The sequence below is a fragment of the Typopeltis vanoorti genome, chromosome 15 (assembly GCF_054136105.1).
Source record: "Typopeltis vanoorti isolate ZY-2024b chromosome 15, IOZ_Tvanoo_1.0, whole genome shotgun sequence".
NCBI lineage: Eukaryota > Metazoa > Arthropoda > Arachnida > Uropygi > Thelyphonidae > Typopeltis > Typopeltis vanoorti.
Window position 1 is genome coordinate 105,057,423 of NC_143563.1, and position 24,397 is coordinate 105,081,819.

The 24,397-nt window shown below is 36.0% G+C and overlaps 1 protein-coding gene across 2 annotated transcripts in view; it reads left to right on the top strand.

The window, feature by feature from the left end:
* The window catches only part of Tbc1d15-17 (TBC1 domain family member 15/17), a 305,943-nt gene that overhangs the window by 51,332 nt on the left and 230,214 nt on the right, over window positions 1–24,397 (top strand). For both annotated transcript variants that reach the window (XM_090404708.1, XM_090404709.1), the window contains 2 exons: window positions 2,807–3,020; window positions 12,206–12,308. In XM_090404708.1, coding sequence (XP_090260834.1) covers window positions 2,807–3,020; window positions 12,206–12,308 — 317 coding nt within the window. The remainder of the gene's footprint in view (window positions 1–2,806; window positions 3,021–12,205; window positions 12,309–24,397) is intronic.

Genomic DNA, 24,397 nt, shown 5'->3' on the forward strand with positions numbered 1-24,397 from the left:
AACTTGGGAGTGTTGGTGGATAGGGAGATGAAGTTTAGGGGGCACATTGCAAAAGTGGCTAAATCAGCTCATCGACTCACTTGGTTGTTGAAAAATACTTTGACGAGCAGAGATAAGCAAGTTATTGTGCCTCTCTACTGAGCCTTGATAAGACCTCATCTCGACTACTGTGCCCAGATTTGGTCACCTAGGTTTCTTCTTGATGGGGAGGAGGAGGTGGAGAGGATCCAGAGGCGAGTGATCAAGATGATAGCAGGTCTATGAAATGAACCTTATGAGAACAGGTTGAAGATTTGTGGGTTGCAGAAATTAGTTGATAGGTGGAAAAGGGGAGATATGATTGAGACATATAAATTGCTAAAGGGTTTCTATAGGATTAATTTAGAGGAGATTTTTGAGATCAGGACTGCTGGTGGGAGAACTAGGGGACACCTATGGAAGCTGGGAAAGAGTATGGTTAGCAAGGGTGTTAGAGCTGGGTTCTTTACTTATAGAGTGGTAAATGAGTGGAATAACTGCCAGAGTCTGTTGTGGGTGCTATGACAGTGAGCGAGTTCAAGGCAAGGTATGGTAGATACTGTGAGAATGTCGTATAGTTGTGTGGACATGATGTTTAGGGCCTCCCTCGATGAGTCTAATGACTCCCTGGAGTCTTCCGTAATAATAATAATGTCAAGTTCCTTTCTAATATCTTCATTTTTAATAAGATTATGCCATTGATGCCATCAGTTAGAGATCACAGATATCAGATCTCTAGTCTTTGATCAAATGCTTTATTTCTAACTGAACTCGCAGATCCATAATTTAAAACTGGTTTTTATAAATTTACAGCTGACTACCCACCATACCAGCTTTGCTTATTCTGTTGTCTATTTCCAGATTTCACCTGCCATCTTCACTAAAAACTGTTCCTAAATAGCTGAAATATTTTACTTGCTGTACAGGATCTCCATTCAGAATGCAGCTGAAATTTTCTATGCTTGTGCCTATTTTCATAGTTTTGGTCTTTTTATTGCTGATTTTCATGCCAAATTTGTTACAACTGTTATCCAGTTTAGTTGGTGAATCCCAGAAACTTGCACTAGATGTGTTTAGTAGTACAACAACATCCGCACAAAGCAAAGAGCTGAGCTAAGTTTGACATCTCCAATTCTAATATCAACCTTGATGCCACTTTTTATCATAATGTGATTCATATAGATGATGAATAAGAGTGGAGATAATGTGCATCCTTTTCTTACCCCTGATTTTACATCAAACCATCTTCTTATATTTCCTTCAATTCTAACTGCTGACTTACAAATTAAATCGAGACTATGTATTGCCCTGTATAATGTTCCATTTATCTCATAAATGTGGTGATTTGAAAATCTTTTCTCTGGTTACCTTGTTGTGTGCCTTTTCCATATCTACAAAACTTAAGTACAGATACTTGTCATATTCCCACCATTTCTCGACTATTTGTCTTAAAGAGAAAATGACCTTGACAACCTCTATTTGGTATGAACTGAACTAGTTCTTCTCCAAGTTCCACAAATATTCTCACCCTCATTTCAATGAACACTTGGTAGAGAATGTCATCTGTAATTCTCACATTTAGCTTTATTCCCTTTTTGATAGATGGGAGCTATGAGAGCTCTACTCCAATCACATGGAATTTGACTTTCTGGCCAGGTCCTCTAAATTATACAGTGTAGCCACTGAAAAACTTTTATACCTCCATATTTGAGATTTCCAGTCAGATATCATCTACTCCACTTGCCTTTCCACATTTCAAGTTTTTGTGGCTTTTTCTGCTTAAGTATTGATATGTACTTCTCTTTGCATTCCTCTTGAAAATTTTCTAGTATCATTCTGTCACTGCTTGGTTTGTTTAACAGTCTTTCAAAGTAATTACTCCAGCCATCTAAGATACCCTTATCTTCAGTTTTCATGTCACTGTTATCGTCTTTGATTCCTTAAGGGTCAAAGCCAAATAACTGGGAGGAGACCTCCACATTGCCTTTCAGGAATGCAGAGAACCAACTGGGGGGGGGGGATTCTGACCTAATGTCCAATCCTTACCTTCACATAGTGTGCCCTGTTAGTAAGTATATACTAGATACTGAATGAAAGGATGATCTGGCAATTTAGGACTTAGCCATGGAGATAATGTGCCTCCTTGTCTTACCCATGTCTTGACCACGTTGTGCTCCATTGGCTTAAACCACAAATGCATATGATGGTCGTTATTTCTTGTTCTTTCATATGTATGGATGAAGAGCAAAAAAGTGGAGTCATGCATAATATTCGTAATGCTAGTCTGCTGCTGCTGCACTCCAGATAAGAGCATTTTGGCCTAAGATTCAATGTTGACATGTTTTTTGTTTTACCACACCATTCTCAATACACCTGAGACACTTTCATTTTCCATCCTAGCAAGGCCAAAGTGTACAGCCTATGTTTTACCAACTGTGTGATTCCCAATGTCATTTTCCATTTGCCCATTCATAATCATCTGTATCATAACCATTGCTTGTTGTCACATAAGGGATAAAGGGGAAGCACGGCAAGACCAGTGCCTGCCACATGTCATTAGTTCTGTCTTGCTGGTGGGTTTCATTTAGCATGAAGGATGTCTAATATTTTAACCCTTTTGTTTTCTTTTAGGAAAGAAAAACAGTTTTTTTTTTTTTTGAAATTAAGGTATAAAAGGTAAAATATTACATAAAACTGTGAATTATGAAAATTATATTTTATTTTCTTATATACAAAATTATACAGACAGTTGTTCAGTAATTAGGCTACACATATTTTGTATTAACAGATGCTGTTCAGTTAAGGACTTCAGTAAAAATGCCATATTCCGTGTGTTTTGATTTGAATGATCTCAGGTCTTATAGATATTCAGAAATGCAGAAGGATAAAGTTCAGTTGACCTTTATTTTAAGAGATGGTACAACATTGCCAACATTTTATGTTGATTCCTTGGAATACCCGAGTATTATATTTACTCTGCAAAAGTATAAAGACTTTGTTCAGTAAGTAATTTGTTGCATTGTTTATGTGAAATTGTTTTTTTAACAAATATTACATTAGATTTACTGAATGAATAAAATTATATTTAACATAATTTTTGTTTTCTTTTGTTATTTAGTAACATATGAAATGAAAATAATATAGGGGGGTGTCTGAAAAGTTCTCGGCCTAACAATGAAAAAACGAATTTATAATTTCAAAATTATTTTTATTTTTCAACATAATCTCCCTTAAGACTAATGCATTTATTCCAGCGATTCTCCAGCACCATTATCCCGTCCCTGTAGTAGTTCTTAGTAAGATCTGCAAAATCCCTCTACAGTTGCAATCATCTCTTGATTTGAAAAAAAATGCTGACCAGTGAGGAAGAGTTTTAGTTTTGGAAAGAGATAGAAGTCAGAAAGACAGAAGCCAAAAAGAGTGAATGTTAAGATGGGAAGAACAGGAGGTCATCCCTGGAAGTTGTATAAGGATGTGGTGAAGAAGGGTGTCAGGAGTACATTTTTTACATATGTGGAGAGTTTTTAGTGAGTTTAATGCATTTCCTAAGTGTGTTGTAAGTGCAGGTAGTGTAAATAACTGATAATTTAATTTACATATGCCAGTGCTATTATACATGTTGTCTCTCTCTCTTTAGTAAATGTGAATAATGTAGAAAGACTATGCGACTCTTCTAGAAAGCAAAAGCTTAATAAACTCAAACCTTTTGTCAAACTACCCAGGATATATGGGGATCACCAAAATTCACAAATCTAACCCAATCTCTTCATCCGATAGTTGAAAACATAGAATCCTTAACAACCTGAATACAAACAAGGTATCTGGTCCTGATGGTATCCAACCTATTGTGTTAAAAAATTGTGCCCCTGAACTAACACCTATCCTGTATTGCCTTTTCAACCTATCCTATTCAGCTGGTATCTACCCGATAACACGGAAACAAGTCCACATCCAGCCCATCCCAAAGAAAGGTGATAAAAGTCAGTCAAATAGTTATTGTCCAACTTCTTGATAAATTGTCGAGTTATCCTCTCACTTCTTCTCTCAAAAATTATGGAGAAGGTCATCAACAACCAAGTCATGAACCATCTAGAGACATACCAACTAATCAGAGACTCAACCCATGGAAAAGACCCAAGCTATGGATTCAAGTAATGGAAAAATTTGGAGAAACTCGCATGGTTGCCCTTGACATTTCAAAGGCACAGTGGTCTACTCACCAAACTGCCATCCTGTGGTCTGCCTTCCCCACTCTGCAACTGATTACTTCTGATTAGTTGTAAGTTGAATTAAATAAAATTAAAAGCACTCTGATGTCTTATGGTTATAATGAAATTACCATTCAGGAACTTATTGATAATTATCATCTGTTGATCAGACTACAATCTGATGTGCTGTAAATTTCAATAGCCTACCTTAATGAAATGTTTGAATAAATAGCACGCACTGATCTTTCATAAATTTAATCTATACGTGTCCATCAAACCAGCTCAGAAACTGTCTGCGTTCTTAACATCTATAAAAGATGATACCACCTCCCCCTCCCCCTCCCCCTCTCTCTTCTTAATAGGTGTCTATCAAGTGCACATGTCATCTTTGCTGCTTGAAACTGACTGACTTCTGTGTTTTGAATAGAATCCAAGAACATCAAAACTGTGTTGCATTTTTTTAATCTGACAAATCCAGACAAAGATTCTTCATTCCAGCAGTTTCAAAATGATAGTCTTTTCCTTGAAACATATGTAACACTACAAAATCATCTGAATCTTAACTGCTCTGACCGTATGTCAATGTTTTGGGAAGAGATTACTATCAGCTGTTCGTAATGTTGTATATATACATATTTGGAATTTAATTTAAGTTACTTAACTGCAGAAATTTTTGCAATTGTTCCTTTGAACCCTAATGTAATTATGTCAACTCAGCTGTGACTGAGACACGAGCTAGTAAGACATGTTATGTGACACATTCTTATGATTCATATCTAAATGTAGTTGCTGGTCTTTATTCTTAATGATGTCCAAGTTATATTGGATGAAACATAAGATTTTTTAAAAATAAATTTTTCTAAAAAAGTAATTGCATCTGAGAATTTGACTGTAATGAATATGACTACGTTGCCACCAATCGGTGAGAGTGATCTTAAGGTCTTGACCTGGGAGGTGGCTAAATGTGTGGAATTTTCAATTAAGACAGGGTACATGTGGAATTACTGGGCTGGTAAGTATGACAAGCTTAGGAGATTGCTTGGTTCAGTGCCATGGCATGTAAAACTACAAGGGCTAGATGTTGATAATGTATGGGAGGTGGTTAATGAGCATTTGCATGAGTTAATGACTGACTGTATACCTAGAGTCCGAATAGTAAAATAGGGGTTAAATGGGTGAATAACACCATTAAGCTTGAGCTGCAAAAAAGAAACAACTGTGGAGGGAATTTAAGAAGAAAGGTGACCTGCAGGCACACGAACGGTATAAAGCGCCGCAGGCAGAAGGGTAACGAGTGTGGTAAGAAAAGCAAAAGCGGATTATGAAAGGGAATTAGCCATGCAAGCTGAAGAGAATCCCAAACAGTTTTTTCAATATACTGCAAGTAAAAGAAAAAATGTATACAGCAGAATGATTTTAAGGAATGACGATGGTAGTGAAGTAACTGAATCAGTTGATATAGTGGAATTACTGAGCGAGCACTTTGCAAGAGTATATCATCCAGGCGGTGATATTGCGGGAATGATGGAACCAATAGCTTATATGGGAATTGTGGTGAATGAAATGGAAGTGAATAGTGTTGGATTCTGATAATATAGAGATTTAAGTAATTATTATTTGCTTCAGAATCCAACATGATCTTCCATCACAAAGGCTAGACTTGTAAATATTATTTAATGTAAACAACTTATTTTACAATTTAATATTTATATAACTACCTTTAATTTTATCTAATAATTAATTAATTAATCAAAGATATATGTATTAATAATGAAAAGACTGTATTAAATATTATTAAGCTATTTTATTTATTACTATATTAATATTATAAGAACTTGTATTTGATAATTTAACTGCGCATTAATTGAAATGTAAATATTCTCTATTTTTTCCTATTTGTAGAAGTTTAATGTTATGCAATAGCTCAATTTTATTATGTTTTGTTTTGTTGTCATTGAGACGTATGTAAGTGAGTGAGCGTGAGTTAGGAACAGTGTGTGAGGAGAATGTTGAAAGTTTATTGAAAAGAGTTTTAGTTAAAGAGATCACATGAACAATTTAGGCGGGAAGAACGGATATATGAGTGAGGAACGCTGAAAATATTAAGAGAAGGTAAGAGAGAAGGAGATAGATAGGAAACATAGAGAGAGAGGATTGGCATTCGGTTGGAATCAGAGGATATTCTAATTCGGCAATCGGGAATCAGAGTGTGATAATAGCGAGTTGGCAAGTCACTCAAGCAGCTAATTAAAAGTCCAGTAGTCGAGAAGCAGTTAGCTAATAAGTTGTAGAATAACAATTATAGCTACGGAAGACAGCTGAGTGACTACTGAATGAATAGCGATACTAGAGTTGAGATTTAATTTCAGGGCCGACCTTTCAAGGACACACGGAATCATGAAGCATAGCACGGAGTAACTAGAGAATAGCAGAGGCTGTAAAGTTGAAGTTTAACGATAGCTGTGTTTAGAATTATAGTGCCTAAAGAATTAATTGAATGCCGGAGGAATGGACAACTGTGCATATAAAACTTCAAGTCAAGGAATTATTGTGTGTTACCTTAATTCATAAGTGATCAGTAGTACTTCATGCAAGAATGTTTGATTATGTGCATTGTGACTGATGATTAATTCAGTTATTGCTTCGAAGATTTATTTCAATGAGTGCCGTTTATTGTATAAAGTGTTTACAGTTATAAAAAGTGTTTGTGTGTAAGTTGATGAAGAAAGAAGATTATCGGTAAGATTATTCCAACCATTAATATTCCTATACAGAGAAGTGTGAGAGTTTCATCCTAGAATTTCCCTATACTAACAGTAACTATTGCGGAGAATTAGCTGAAGTGTAAAATTAAAGATGTTTGTTTGTGAAGAGGTGTTACTGCAATTTTTATTGTATTTTGGAACTTAAGGAACTGTGAGAAGACTGTATTAGAGATAACAAATTTACCATTGTCTGAGTTTGTATGACAGTATTATCAGAAAGGCTGAAGTGTTTATAATAACTTAATTAGTGATTTGATCTTAAGTATAAAGTTTGTGATTCTAAAATTAAATGTTTGTTTTTGTTAATCAAGGTTGTATTTTGCTGAATCTCTTTTACTACGCCATTCATAAAATATTCGAACCAAAGCAGGTGAATTAAGTAAGTTAAATATACTCGGCCAGTATATATTAATAATAACATATAAAGGAAGGGTAGTTGAGAGTTGGTTTATCTTTAATTCTTGAATTAATTCAGATATAAAGTGTCGCAGTCTTTAAATATAAATTTTCTTTATATTTGAATTAGAAATCAAATTACAACTTATCAATTAGTTAAGAACATCGTAATAGTAATCATGTTGGATCCAAAGTATAGATTGAGAAAAAGTAGGAACCAACAATAGTCTATTACAAAACCTTAATGTGAATACATCTGTGGGATTGGATGGTATAACTGCTCAGGTCGTACATGAAGCGGCTAAAGAATTGTCAGTGCCCTTGACATTTTGTTTGATTTCGGTCTGGTTTAGTCCCGAGGGGGTGGAAAGAGGGGAAAAAAGTTCCACTGCATAAAGGAGGTTCCAAGACTGCTGTTGAAAATTGCCAACCGATCAGCATATCAGGAGTCATCAAGGTCTTGGAGAAAGTAGTCAAGAGAAAAATACAGGAATGGATAGATGAAAATGGGATACTGTATGGGGGAAAGCATGGTTTTGTGAAGGGTAGATCATGCCTCAGTAACTTGCTCACGTTTTTTAACACAGTGACGGCTGAACTGGATAAGGATAATGGATTTACAGTGATACTGCTGGACCTGGCTAAGGCATTTTACAGGATACCACATGGAATTCTAATCAGTAAACTGCAGCATATGGGGATGGATAGGAGGGTGGTTGATGGAGAGATATCAGAGAGTAGTTTATTCAGGAGTAGAGTCCAAAATATGGCCTGTGACTAGTGGTGTGCCGCAGGGTTCTGTTCTTGGATCACTACTATTTAATTTGTTCATTAACGATATAGGAAAGGATCTGAGAGGAACTGTTCATTTGTTTGCTGATGATGCAAAGTTGCATAGAGCAATAGTGAATGCACATGATGTCAAAATTTTGCAAGATGATTTGAATAGATTAAGACTGGGCTAAGGAGAATGGATGTGAATTTCGTGTGACAAAATGTAAGGTTATGCATTTTGGGGTGAAAAGATTAGCAGCAGTATACCACATTGGTGGAACTGTACTCCAGGAGATTGATGAGGCCAGAGATTTGGGAGTGTTGGATAGGGAGTTGGAGCTTAGGGGGCACATTGCAAAAGTGACTAAACTACTGAACTACAAAGCAGGAAATTATGACCACCTGAGGGGATATTCTGGGTTCTGTGCCATGGTATCAGTTTTGAATATCAGCTCATCAAATCACTTGGTTACTGAAGAATACTTTGACAAGCATAGACAAGCAAGTTATTGTTCCTCTGTATCGAGCCTTGATAAGACCCCATCTTGACTACTGTGCCCAGATTTGGGTGCCAGGGTTTCTTCTTGATGGGGAGGAGGTGGAGAGGATCCAGAGGCGATTTGTGGGTTCCAGAAATTGGTTGATAGGTAGAAATGGAGCGATATGATTGAGACATTCAAATTACTGAACGGTTTCTATAAGATTAATTTAGAGGATATTTTTGAGAACAGGACTGGTGGTGGGAGGACTAGGGGCCATCCATAGAAACTGGGCAAGAGTGTGGTTAACAGGGATGTTAGAGCTAGGTTTTTTTACTTGGAGAATGGTAAATGAGTGGAATAAGCTGCCAGTCTGTTGTGGGTGCCATGACTGTGAACGAGTTCAAGGCAAAGTATGATGGCTACTGTGTGAATGTTGAATAGTTATTCTTGACATGATGTTAGGGCCTCCCTCGATGAGTCTAAGGACTCCTTGGAGTTGCCCGTAATAATAATAAAAAAATTGTTTATTTTTCTTAGATGTGTATAAGCTGTAGAAATGTCTATGAATATATCAGATACAGCAAATTGAAACTCGGTCATGTAAAGCATATCATGTTCATTTGTAACAATGTTAGTTTATTTATAATTTCCTAGATTTCGTGCATATGATAGTCTTTTATTGAGGTTAATGTTAAGGGGTAGTAGTAGTAAGGTTAAGGTAGATGAAACTCAGTAAACTCTTTGAAAAGGCATTTGAATTTGAAAATAATTCTATGCCATAATTTTTGTCATTTCAGAGAATTCTGTGGAAATGTCAGTCTCATGTTTTGAAAGGCCAGACTTATGACATTTAATCAATTGAATATATGATAAGTGTTCTGAGATCAAGTTTTTAACTGATCATCACAAGTCTAGCAGTGAGGAATGTGTAATTGACATTAACCATGGGATTCTCCAGGGTGATAAAAGTTTCTACATAGATCTTCAAATCCAGATGCCTCTTCAGTGAGAGAGAGCTGAGATTCTTCTGCATTGTCCCAACTTGAACCTGTGGGACTATCTGTATCCAGAATCTGGGAAATTGTTATTAGCAAGTGTATAAGGTAATTTTATTTTATTTTAATTTATTTGTTGTTGTTGTTTTTAAGTTCCAAAAAGTATAATGGTTTATGATCTCGTGACTACACGTGATAAGATAACCAGATTGTTTCTAATACATAGAGATGTCTATATGGTAACTGTTTTTTTTTTTTAAATTATCTTTACTGAACTACAAAGCAGGAAATTATGACCCCCCTGAGGGGTATGCTGGGTTCTGTGCCATGGTATCAGTTTTGGATGGGAAGGATATAAACAGCATGTGGGAAGTGTTTAAATGATGCAGTATCAGAATGTGTCCCTATAGTTTGAAGAATAAATAGAGTAGGAGTGAAATAGATGTGTAATCTAATTAAGCAAGAGATTCGTAAGAAAAAGATAATGCTGGCAGGAATATCTTGTGCATAAGGATGATGTCAGTTATGATTGTAAGTAGCTGGCCAGAAGAGTCACAAGTGTTGTACCGAAAGCTAACTCTAAGTATGAAAAGAAACTGACTCTGCAAGTTAAAGACAATTCAGAAAGAATTCTGTCATTATGCTGAATCATTTTGCAAGTACTGCATATCAGCAGCACTCCTGATTACCCTGTCTTTCTTTGCATCATCAGCAAATCCATTGTCTCTTGTCAAGCACTGATCCTTGTGGTACACCACTGGTTACCTTAAGTCTTGCAGACTCAGATCCCCCATATACCACTTTTTGATATCTGTCAGTCAGCCATCCTCTTATTCGCACTAATATTTTATAATCATTATAGAATATTAATGTTAAAATTATTAGAAAACCCATATTCTCCAATTTATGTAGCAGTCTAGCATGCTGTATTCTGTCATAAGCCTTAGCAAAATCCAAAGGTATCATGGTGTATTCATTCCCCTTGTCTAGTCCAGTGGCAACAACAACATTGCTATAGAATGTGAGCAAGTTGCTAAACCAAGACCTTTTCCTAGTAAACCCATGCTGTTCATTGCAAAGTAGATTCGCTATCAACCCATTTCTGAATGTAAGCCCTAACCAACTTTTCCAAAATCTTCACAACCCCTCCTAAGATACTAATTGGTCAATAGTTGGATACACCAGTCTTTGTGCAATGGAATTATCATACATTTTTTCCATTCCTGCAGAATATTCCCTGTTCTGAGACTCATAAAGGAATAGCCAGTTCAGCTGAACACTCTTTTACCATACATGCTGATATCCCATCAGTCCCTATTGCTGAATGCTTATTCAGTTTGTGCAACAGCTCTAATACCTCATCCTCATACACCTGAGTTTCTTCATCCAGTGAAGAGGCAGCAGTAAGCTCAATGTCACGTACACCAGGTTGATAGCTTTTAAAAAAATGGGCACTCATTAGTTGAACAACCTCTTTTGCATCTGTAATCATCACGCCATCTGCAATTAGAAGAGTTATTCTTTCATATTCATTCTTTCTTTTACTTGCAGCATATCGATAGAGTTCTTTTGATTTGTCTTTAGCATGCAAAGCCAGTTTCTTTTCATACTCAGACTTTGCTTTCCATACAACAGTTGAAAACTTACAAACTTCTGAAAGGGTTATATAGGATTTCAGTAAATGGAATTTTTCATTTTATGGAGGGTTGGGAAAGGAGGTGAGGGCATCTATGGAAGTTGAGAATGAATGCTGTCAAGAAGAGGTTTAGAGCTATTTTCTTATAGAGTAGTGCATGATTGGAATGGATTGCGTTTGGATGTTGTGTGTGTGTGTGTGTGTGTGCAAGTAGTGTGAATGAATTCAAGAACAGGTATGATAGCTGGTACAAATAGTATGGCCTCCCTCAATGAGTTCCTGACTCCCTGGAGGTCTCTCTTATTAATAATAATAATAATAATATTAGAAAGGAATGGAATTACATTTTTGATGGCCATTATTTATTTAAATAGTTCATGTCTCCCTTGTTTTTAATCTCCCTTGAAGATTTTATGATCCATCCATCCATCTTCAAGGCCCACCTTTCCTAACTGGGTTGTGTGGGCAGTAGATGCAAGAGGTCCCACTTTCCATCACTCGTGAATATGGATCCAAGATATTTAAACTTCTCCACCTGCCTCAGTGGGCCTCCACTCACATGTAGCGTGCACTGGGATGGTTGTCTCGAGACCACAAATGTTTCAGTTTTGGCCACACTGATCTTCATCCTGGCTTCTGCACAAACAGTTACAAACCTATCCAGGGTCTGCTGGAGGTTATCTGTGGAAGAGCTAAGCAGGGCTAGGTTTTATCTTTACTTAAAATAATTTTTTTGTTCTTGATGGGTCTTATTTCTGGATGGTTGTGTAGTGAACATTTCCCTTTCAATTACTAATTATTTAAATACATTCATTAGTAATGTGTTATGTTGAGTCCATTTAAAATGAAGTTACTAAAAACTGTATGAACTAGTTACCATACTTTATATGTAAATAGATGTTTTTCCATAAAATAATTACTTTGTTTCTAGATCATCGAAAGATAGAAACCTTTATTTGGCAGTTGAAAAAACTGGACAAGAAAAGTCATTCAGTGATTTTGATTTAAGCAGGCATTCTAAACACTTTGTAACAGTAAGTAGCATAGTCTAGAATTATTATTTTTTTATTATTATACTTAAAAATATTCAGCAATGAATTTTGTATACTTTATAGCTTGAATCTTTAGAGAAATCAGGTAAATAAAATGAAGGCTTTTTTTTACATTCATTCTATTCATGTTATATGAATAGCACAACCCTGCCTATTGGAAGCCTGAAATGGCTTTAAAAATTTTCATGTTTGGTACCTGGAGTAGGATTGATAGATAAAATAAAATATAGAAAAAAATCTTTCGCCCATCAATGGCACAAATGTATTATAGAATTATTACCTTGCATTGGTGAGAGTCATATTTAAAAAAATGCAGTTCTGTAGTATCAAAAATAATATAAATTACTCTTCATAGAGGTATTTTTGTGTTGTTCTTCTTAAACATTCACTGTGGAATTGAATTTGGTCATAATATGTTAATCTCTCTCTCTCTCTCTCATTATCTGTAAACACGGGGGAAGGGTGTTGCCAGTACTGTGTTATATTTATCAAATGAGTAAAAGTCAATGCCAGTTTTAACTTGTTTCTGTGAACTTGGAAGGATCTAGGGTTGCTTAAGGGTCAAAGCTGTGTAACTGAGAGGAGACCTCCACAGAGCTTTTAAAGGAATGCAGAGAACCGACCAGGGCTTCTGACCTAATGTCCAGTCCTCACCTTCTCGTGGTGCACCCTGTTGGGTATCTACCTGGATACTGAATGAACGAGGATGGGCTGGCAATTTGGGATTTAGCCAACCAAATTGTATCCTTATTGGCTTAAACCAATATACAAAATGATGGTATAACATGACAAAATTTCATGCCGGCTGGGGCCTCGCTCAGTTAAAAAAGGCCCCCATTGTTTTCGCCAGGGAACCAGGCCAAACAGCGAAAAGTCAGCTACTGGAACAAATCTGAAAACAAACCCCAACTCAACATCACCAGAGTTAAAGATCGGTACTATCAACATAAGAAGCCTGAATGGCAAAGAAATGGAGCAAGCTGAAGAATTAGATAAGTACCATATCGACATAATAGGGGTGACTGAAACAAAAACGGGTGAGATCTTTCTGAGCAATAAATACAAAATGTTATATTCAGGCAATGACAATCAAGGAAAAGAAGAAGTAGCCATAGTATTCAACAATAAACATGAGGCTAATCTTCTTGAATGGCAGGCAGTCTCGAGTAGAGTGATGTGGGCAAATATGAAAATGGGGAATTGGACAATGAGACATTTGTGCCTATGGTCCCACTGAAGGTCCTACTAAGGTAGAAGTGGAGGAATTTTTTGAGGCTTTAGAAAAAGCAACTGAAAAAAGGAAAAGTTGGTCCTTGTTGTAGATCTAAATAGCAGAGTAGGAAATGATTGTGAGACATACAAAAATATTTTGGGAAAATTTGGAGAAAAGAGCAAAGCTAATAATAATAGCAAATACCTGTTGGATTTCTGCTCAGGACATGGACAAGTTATTACTAACACCATGTTCCAACATAAAAATGTGCACAAATTCACATGGAGAGAAGAAGCAAGGAATAAGAAAAGTCTCATTGACTATGTTATTGTTGATAGTGATGTTTTCTCCCTGGTGCAGGACACCCGAGTGTACAGAGGATTTGAAATTGGAAGTGATCACTATTTAGTCTTGAACAGGATAAAATTGAATTTCGTATTGAAAAGAATAACATGTAAGAAAGTTTTAAAGTGAATAAAAGTTGAGCAGCTCTCAGATGTGAACTGTAGACTAAAATACACAAAGATTATTGAAGAAAAAAAAAAAAAGAGTTTGAGAACAGGAACCAAACCTTGGCGATTCAGTGACAAGCCTTGAAGAAAACCCTGATTGATTCAGCCAGAGAGGCATGTGGTGAGGTAGTCTGCAAGGATAGAAAAATCAGAACTCCTTGGTGGATCAGGGGCATGCCTGCAATGTGTGCGACTCACACAGGCGCCAGAGATTTCAGGCGAGGAGGAAATACTTTAATCTTGTTCACACTCGCATTTGCTCTAAACATATATAAGAAAATCTGCTGCAGTTTTTAACTTTATTCTATATTCTGCTGTTATCAGCAGAATATAGGCAATGTCTTGCAATGTACCTGAATCGTCTTGAGAAAAATTTAAATCATTTGAACAATTACAAAAAAGCTGCATAACTGAGAGGAGACCTCCACATAGCCTTTAAAGGAATGCGGAGAACAGACCAGGGCTTCTGACCTAATGTCCATTACTCACCTTCTCGTGGTGCACTCTGTTGGGTATCTACTTGATTACTGAAAGAATGAGGATGGGCTGGCAATTTGGGATTTAGCCGACCAAATTGTTTTCTTACTGGTTAAACCAAAATAAAAAATGATGGTACGACATGACAAAATTTTATGCTGGCTGGGGTGTCGCTCGGTTAAACAAGGCTCCCGTTGTTTTCGCCAGGGAACCAGGGTGAACAGCGAGAAGTTAGCTACTGGAACAAATCTGAAAACAAACCCCAACTCAACATCACCAGAGTTAAAGATCGGTACTATCAACATAAGAAGCCTGAATGGCAAAGAAATGGAGCTAGTTGAGGAATTAGATAAGTACCAGATCGACATAATAGGAGTGACTCTGAAACAAAAAAGACAAAAACTGGTGAGATCTTTCTGAGCAATAAATACAAAATGCCATATTCAGGCAATGACAATCAAGGAAAAGAAGGAGTAGCCATAGTATTCAACACAAAATACGAAGCTAATCTTCTTGAATAGCAGTCAGTCTCAAGTAGAGTAATGTGGGAAAATATGAGAATGGGGAACTGGACAATGAGACTTATTTGTGCCTATGATCCCACAGAAGGTTCTACTAAGATAGAAGTGGAGGAATTTTTTGAGGCTTTAGAAAAAGCAACTGACACAATGAAAAAGGAAAAGTTGGTCTTTGTTGGGGATCTAAATAGCAGAGTAGGAAATGATTGTGAGACATGCAAAAATATTTTGGGAAAATTTGGAGAAAAGATCAAAGCTAATAATAATGGCAAATATCTGTTGAATTTCTGCTCAGGACTGGTTATTACTAACACCATGTTCCAACATAAAAATTTGCACAGATTCACATGGAGAGAAGAGGCAAGGAATAAGAAAAGTCTCAATGACTATGTTATTGTTGATAGTGATAGTTTCTCCCTAGTGCAGGACACCAGAGTGTACAGAGGATTTGAAATTGGAAGTGATCACTATTTAGTCTTGAGCAGGATAAAATTGAATTTCATATTGAAAAGAATAACATGTAAGAAAGTTTTAAAGCGAATAAAAGTTGAGCAGCTCTCAGATGGGAACTGTAGACTAAAATACACAAAGATTATTGAAGAAAAAATGAAAGAATTTGAGAACAGGAACTAAACCTTGGAGATTCAGTGGCAAGCCTTGAAGAAAACCCTGATTGATTCATCTAGAGAGGCATGTGGTGAAGTTGTCTGCAAGATTTAATAGAAAAATTAGAACTCCCTGGTGGACACAGTAATTTAAGAGGCAGTGAAAGAAAAGAAGAAAGCGTATCAAAAGTTCCTGTCAAATAAGTCCGCTTGTGCTCTTAGAGAATACAGAGACAAATGCAAGAATGCTAAACAATGTGTAAAACTAGCTAAACAAAAGTCATGGGAGGACTTTGGCAAGAACATAGAAAATAAATATCAAGAAGGTGGCAAAATATTTTGAATGTTGTTGAAGAAGCTTAGGAATGGAGGAAAGAGTGCTGTAAAAGGAGTTAGAGATGATAATGGTGACATGAAAATGGGAGGAAAAGATATCTTTGAAGTAAGGAGTAATTACTTTGAAAAACTGCGTAAAAAAACACCAACAGGCATACAATCAGGAATACATATCCATACTTGAAGTAGAAAAAGCCATCAATGACTTGAAATGTGGAAAGGCAACAAGAATAGATGATATTAGATCAGAAATGCTGAAGTATGGCGGTATAAAAGTACTATGTAGTGCAGCCACTGTAAAGTTCAGAAGACCTGGACAGAGGGACGAATTTCCGATGATTGGAGTAGAGCTCTCATAGTACCCATATATACAAAAAGGGAAATAAAACTGAATAGGAGAATTACAGAGGTATTTCTCTACTGAGTGTTCCTGGCAAAATCTATGCAAGCATACTTGAGAAACAGTTGAGAAGAATTGTGGAAGAAAAGCTTGGTGAAGAACAAGCTGGATTCAGACCAAATAGAGGCTGTCAGGATCAGATCTTCACTTTACGACAAATAGTTGAGAAAGCATGGGAATATAACAAAGATCTGTATTTAAGTTTTGTCGATCTGGAAAAGGCATTTGACAAATTGCCAAGATAGAAGCTATTCAATATGCTACAGTTATATGGTGTCAATGGCGCATTATATCAAGCAATACTTAGTCTTTATCTGAGTTGTAAGTCAGCAGTTAGAATTGAAGGAAGTACAGGAAAATGGTTTAATGTTAAGTCTGGTGTGAGACAGAGATGCACATTATCCTATATGGATCAGATTATGAAGGAAAGTGGTATTAAACATGATATCAGAATTGGAGATATTAATGTCAGCTGTTTGCTTTATGTGGACGATGTTATACTTCTAAATAAATCCGCTACAAGTTTGCAAGATTCGCTGACTAAATTCAATAACTGTTGTAATAGATATGGTATGATGGTCAGCAATAAAAAGACGATGAAAATAGGTAGAATCGTTGAAAATGTCAACTGCGTTGTGAACGGAGAACCTGTGGAACGAGTAAAACATTTCAGCTACTTAGGCACGATTTTTAGTGAAGATGGTAAATTAAATATGGAAATAGACAACAGAATCAACAAAGCTGGTATGGTAGGAAGTCAATTGAATAAATTCATATGGAATAAGAGAGAAATTAGTCTGAACACTAAATTAGCTGTATACAAGACAGTGTTCAAACTAGTTTTAACTTATGGATCTGAGAGCTTGGTCAGAATTAAAACACTTGACCAAAGACTAGAGACTGCAGATATGAGAGTCCTGGGAAAGATTAGAGGCATGAACAGCTGGCATCAATGGCAATATCATATTAAAAACGAGTATATTAGGAAAGAACTTGATATTGTCAGTATCCAGGAATGTGTTAGCAGAGCTAATCTCAGGGTGGTATGGTCACTTAAACAAAACGGTCGAGGAAAGATTAGCAAAACAAGTGTTCTCCGTCAGGTTGGCAGGAAAATGACCCAGAGGAAGATCAAGGTATAGGTGGATTGATATGGTACAAAGTACCTTAGATGATAGACATATAAGATCTGATAATGTTGGAGTCTTGACAAGTAACAGACTGATTTGGAGGAAAATTGTAGATAGGAAGTTAGTAATGATGTAAATTTTTCATGTAGTGCTATCATATTATGTACATCCCTTGAGGGTACATGTCAGGAATTTAATTATGATGATGATGGAAGGATCGAGAGGAAGAATAATAATTAAACAGATACAAAATATTATTTTATCAAAGCAAAACTATCAAAACACATCTACATATGAAAGTTTATTGATAATGTAAAACACAGGTATTTTGATTTCAAATAGTCTGAATTTACAATGAAATCGAAGACTTTCTAGTAGAAAAAGAAAATTGGTGAAAGTTTTATTTTTTTTTCTCAATTAAGTTAATTGAGTTTTCTTTTTCTGCCAACTAAGTTTTTAATTTTTGCCAGGAAATCTGTTTTGCTTTTATAAATGAACAATGTTTGTAAGTATGAATATCTGAAAAAAGTGAAGGATAATGTTAATCTACAATTGGTTTTAGATTGCAACAACTCCTTTGTACAGTTCTGGTAGACTATATAAGAGTTCTGATACTTAAAAATTGACTTTTATTTCCTCAAAAAAAGATTTCATTAAGAAGAACATCATGCTGTGAAGGAGTCTTATAGTTTTTCTAAGTCCATAAGAAAAAAAATTGACTATGGTTTTTAGTATGTTCAAAACAAATATGATATTTATTCTGTACAGTTCAGGAGATAAACTTCCATTTTAGAGCAGTTATTTTACTTAAAACTAAGATTAAATTACACTCGACATTGCACTGTTTTATATCAAAGTCATCAAGGCAATTACACACACACTACATTCACAATACCCTTTAGTAAGCATAACTTCTCTTTCCACTGTTCACTGTAGTCTATATCTAATGAGGGGAAAAAAAAAAAAGGAAGAGCTAAATAATAATTAAATACTTAAATAAGTAGAACTACATCAATTGCTATTAGTTGTTTCTCTACAGTCCTGTTTTTAAGTTCTAGCTTATTGACCAATGGTTATAAAACTGATCTGTTTGTCCTGTTTATGTGTTTGGAGGTTTTTGAAGTTGTGCCATCCTCTTCTTCTGTGGTTCTATTCCTAAATGCTATCTCCAACAAAAATGATGGCTTAACAGCTCTTGGAACTGTTAAGCCATCATTTTTGTTGTGGCATCTCTCACAGACAGAATACTGCAAAAATGCAATATTAAGGCAAAATTTAAACCATCTATAAAATTAAAAAGCCTACTCAACTCCTCTTATCCCCATCTCCTTACCCAATAATATATAAAATCCAGTGCACTGGTAATTTACTCTATATAGGGAAGAAACAGGGCATACAATCCCAATGCGGAAGATAAACACAGATGGCACAATAAATTCCTTAAATATGGAAAATCTGGTGTTTTTCTGATCACGCACTTCAAACTAGCCATAAAATTGATTGGAAAGGTACCCAGTTCTTACACCATGCCAAAACTAGGTATGAAAGAAAATTCACAGATGCTAATCCATGATCCCAATATCAACAAAAATGATGACTTGACAGTTTCTCGAGTCTGGAAGGCCCATCTACAACCCATATGGCATCTAAGAATAGAGCAACAGAAGAATGGAATGAACTACTCCAAAAACCTTCAAATCCAAAAAATCAGGACAACATACATCAGTTTAAAACCAATGATCAGTGAACAATAAACAGAACGTAAAATAACAGGACTGTAGAGAATTTAATTTAACTGACAGCAGTTGATATAGTTCTTATTTAAGTGTTTAATTATTATTTTTTATTATTTAAAATTTTCTCTTTAGAGAAAATTTGGGACATTCAGTGAATCGTCAGCACTGTTTCCCATTCTAAATATGGGCAAAAAAAGTTATAAATTATTTATAGAAAATTACTTGTCTATATCAGTGTCCTAAACACGTCAGTTCCTACTTCACGCACACAAAACAGATGAAACTCAGAAAACAAAAACAGTAAATTTGTCAGAGCAAAAATGTTCCGACAAACTTACTCACACTTGGCTCATCTGGGAATGTATGTACCAGATTCCTTGTTCCTGCAGTTTCTTCTGTTTTAGGCCGAACGGGTCACAGTAGACATCCCATGATCAGAAAATGCAGAATATATCTGTTTTCTGCAAGCTGAGAAATATGGTCTTGCAAAACATGGAGTTTCTACTGGCCACAGGATCATATGGGATAACACAAAAATTCTTCACACAAGTTCATTCTTGAGAGACTCTTCAAAGAATATTATGAAGTTCTTTGGGATCAATCTAATTTTAATCAGAATAGTCTAAAAAGTTTTAAATTCTGAGAGATATATTGTGACTCTTAACTCTCATTATTTATCTTTTGTCATCATCATCATCATCATCAAATTCCTGCCATGTACCCTCAAGGGGTGTACAGGATATGACAGTACTACACGAAAAAATTACATCATTACTAACTTCCTATCTACAATTTTCCTCCAAATCAGTCTGTTACTTGTCAAGACTCCAACATTATCAGATCTTATATTTCTATCGTCTAAGGCACTTTGTACCGTATCAATCCACCTATATCTTGGTCTTCCTCTGGGTCGTTTTCCTGCCAACCTGGCAGAGAACACTTGTTTTGCTAATCTTTCCTCTCCCATTCTATTTAAGTGACCATACCATCTGAGATTAGCTCTGCTAACGCATTCCTGGATGCTGACAATGTCAAGTTCTTTCCTAATATCCTCATTTTTAATATGATATTGCCATTGATGCCATCTGTTCACGCCTCTAATCTTTCTCAGGACTCTCATATCTGCGGTCTCTAGTCTTTGGTCAAGTGTTTTACTTCTGACCCAGCTCTCAGATCCATAAGTTAAAATTGGTTTGAACACAGTCTTGTATACAGCTAATTTAGTGTTCCGACTAATTTCTTTCTTATTCCATATGAATTTATTCAATTGACTTCCCACCATACCAGCTTTGCTGATTCTGTTGTCTATTTCTATATTTAGTTTACCATCTTCAGTAAAAATTGTGCCTAAGTAGCTGAAATGTTTTACTTGTTCCACAGGTTCTCCATTCACAACACAGTTGACATTTTCAATGATTCTGCCTATTTTCATTGTCTTTGTCTTTTTATTGCTGACCTTCATACCATATCTATTACAACAGCTATTCAATTTAGTCAGAGAATCTTGCAGACTTGTAGCGGATTTATTTAGAAGTATAACATCATCCGCATAAAGCAAAGAGCTGACATTAACATCTCCAATTTTGATATCAGGTTTAATACCACATTCCTTCATAATGTGATCCATATAGATAATGAATAACAAAGGGGATAATGTACATCCTTGTCTCACACCAGATTTAACATTAAACCATCTTCCTGTATTTCCTTCAATTCTAACTGCTGACTCACAACTCAAATAAAGACTAAGTATTGCTTGATATAATGCCCCATTGACACCATATAACTGCAGCATATTGAATAGCTTCTCTCTTGGCACCTTGTCATATGCCTTTTCCAAATCGACAAAACTTAAATACAGATCTTTGTTATATTCCCATGCTTTCTCGACTATTTGTCGTAAAGTGAAGATCTGATCCTGACAGCCTCTATTTGGCCTGAATCCAGCTTGTTCTTCACCAAGCTTTTCTTCCACAATTCTTCTCAACCGTTTCTCAAGTATACTTGCATAGATCTTGCCAGGAACACTCAGTAGGGAAATACCTCTGTAATTCTCACATTCAGTTTTATTTCCCTTTTTATATATGGGTACTATGAGAGCTCTACTCCAATCATCGGGAATTCGTCCCTCTGTCCAGGCTTTCTGAACTATGCAGTGCAGCCACTGTAAGACTCTTATACCACCATACTTCAGCATTTCTGGTCGAATATCATCTACTCCTGCTGCCTTTCCACATTTCAAGCCTTTGATGGCTTTTTCTACTTCAAGTATGGATATGTATTCCTGACTGCATGCCTGGTCAGTGTTTTTTATCACTGTGCTGTCATCACTGCTTGTTTCATTTAGCAGTTTTTCAAAGTAATTACTCCATACTTCAAGGATATCTTTTTCTCCTGTTTTCATTTCACCTTTATCATCTCTAATTCCTTTTATAGCACTCTTTCCTCCATTCCTAAGCTTCTTCAACAACCTCCAGAATATTTTGCCACCTTCTTGATATTTATTTTCTATATTCTTGCCAAAGTCCTCCCATGACTTTTGTTTAGCTAGTTTTACACACTGTTTAGCTTTCTTACATTTGTCTCTGTATTCTGTAAGAGTAAAAGCTGACTTATTTGCCAGGAACTTTTGATATGCTTTCTTCTTTTCCTTCACTGCCTCTTTAACTTCCTGTGTCCACCAGGGAGTTCTGATTTTTTTATCTTTGCACACAACCTCACCACATGCCTCTCTGGCAGAATCAATCAATGTTTCCTTCAGAGTTTGCCACTGAATCTCCAAGGTTTGATTCCTGTTCTCAAACTCTTTCATTTTCTTTTCAATAATATTTCTGTATTTTAGTCTACAGTTCACATCTGAGAGCTGCTCAACTTTTATTCGCTTTAAAACTTTCTTACATGTTATTCTTTTCAATATGAAATTCAATTTTATCCTGCTCAAGACTAAATAGTGATCACTTCCAATTTCAAATCCTCTGTACACTCTGGTGTCCTGCACCAGGGAGAAAACATCACTATCAACAATAACATAGTCAATGAGACTTTTCTTATTCCTAGCCTCTTCTCTCCATGTGAATTTGTGCACATTTTTATGTTGGAACATGGTGTTAGTAATAACCAGTCCATGTCCTGAGCAGAAATCCAACAGATATTTGCCATTATTATTAGCTTTGCTCTTTTCTCCAAATTTTCCCAAAATATTTTTGTATGTCTCACAATCATTTCCTACTCTACTATTTAGATCCCCAACAAGGACCAACTTTTCCTTTTTCATTGTGTCAGTTGCTTTTTCTAAAGCCTCAAAAAATTCCTCCACTTCTACCTTAGTAGAACCTTCTGTGGGACCATAGGCACAAATAAGTCTCATTGTCCAGTTCCCCATTCTCATATTTGCCCACATTACTCTACTTGAGACTGACTGCCATTCAAGAAGATTAGCCTCGTATTTTGTGTTGAATACTATGGCTACTCCTTCTTTTCCTTGATTGTTATTGCCTGAATATAACATTTTGTATTTATTGCTCAGAAAGATCTCACCAGTTTTGGTCTTTTTTGTTTCAGTCACCCCTATTATGTCGATCTGGTACTTATCTAATTCCTCAGCTAGCTCCATTTCTTTGCCATTCAGGCTTCTTACGTTGATAGTACCGATCTTTAACTCTGGTGATGTTGAGTTGGGGTTTGTTTTCAGATTTGTTCCAGTAGCTGACTTTTCGCTGTTCGCCCTGGTTCCCTGGCGAAAACAACGGGGGCCTTGTTTAACCGGGCGACGCCCCAGCCGGCATGAAATTTTGTCATGTTGTACCATCATTTTTTATTTTGGTTTAACCAATAAGAATACAATTTGGTCGGCTAAATCCCAAATTGCCAGCCCATCCTCGTTCGTTCAGTATCAAAGTAGATACCCAACAGGGTGCACCACGAGAAGGTGAGGATTGGACATTAGGTCAGAAGCCCTGGTCGGTTCTCCGCATTCCTTTAAAGGCTATGTGGAGGTCTCCTCTCAGTTATACAGCTTTGACCCTTAAGCACCCCTTTATCTTTTGTTTCAAATTGTAATATGTATCTGCAGAAAGTTTTAAGAGTGAATAGTGCATCATCTCTGATCTTAATTGGTCCACTGCAATTAATTGTGCAAAAATCTTTGAATACTTTAATTTATCAATTAAAGTATTCAAAGTTTATGTGAGAAGCACAAAAGGTTTACACTTTGTGGTGAGATTAGATTATCATTTGCAACATATCATTTGATATGTTTTTTAAATCCAGCCATATAATACGCACAGAAATCGAGACAAAGTAATCACATGGGAAATTATTATTTTTCCGGCTTGAACCAAAGAAAGGCTGAAATAACTCGTTTTACTTACGTTCCAACCTCCTTCGATACAATCAATTAATCATACAATCTGGGAAAGCACTAGCAGAAAATGGGACATTCGATGGATCATCAAAACCATTTCCCATTCTTAAATATGGGCGAAAAAGTTATAAATTATTTCTAGAAAATTAATTGTTTATATCAGTGTCCTAAACACGTCAGTTCACACTTCATGCATGCAAAACAGATGAAACTCGGAAAACAAAAACAGTCCTGACAAATGACAATGTACATTTGGATTGGTTGACACAATAACCAATCACAGCCACTTATTTCTGGGTGCTATTGTCTCAGCACACACACACCCTGCTTCGCTTTCTGGGTGTTTTGAAACCACTGAAATGCTAAGAATTTGATTTGCTGCATCATCTGTACATCTGTTGAAAGGGCTTAGAAGTGTCTATATTTGTGACTGTGCACCTGGGCTATTAACTCAAATGTGATGCAATATTTACGTTTCAAAGTGTCCTCTTTATGAAGTATCAGTATATTGTGTTTAAGTTTATGAGTTTTCCCTAATCGTTTCCTGCAAAGCCAGGAAACAATTAGGGAGTCTTTAACAGCAATAAATGCAAAAATATAATATCAGTGATATTGCTATTCTGTGGGTGTGCACGGCACACCCAAAATATACACTCCCGATATATATATACAGGGTGTTCGGGATAAATTTGACAGTTTCGTAAGGAAAAAGAAAATCTTCTTTGTATCTATTAAATTTAATGAATTGACAAAAAAACATTACAGGCAGAGTTAATTACAA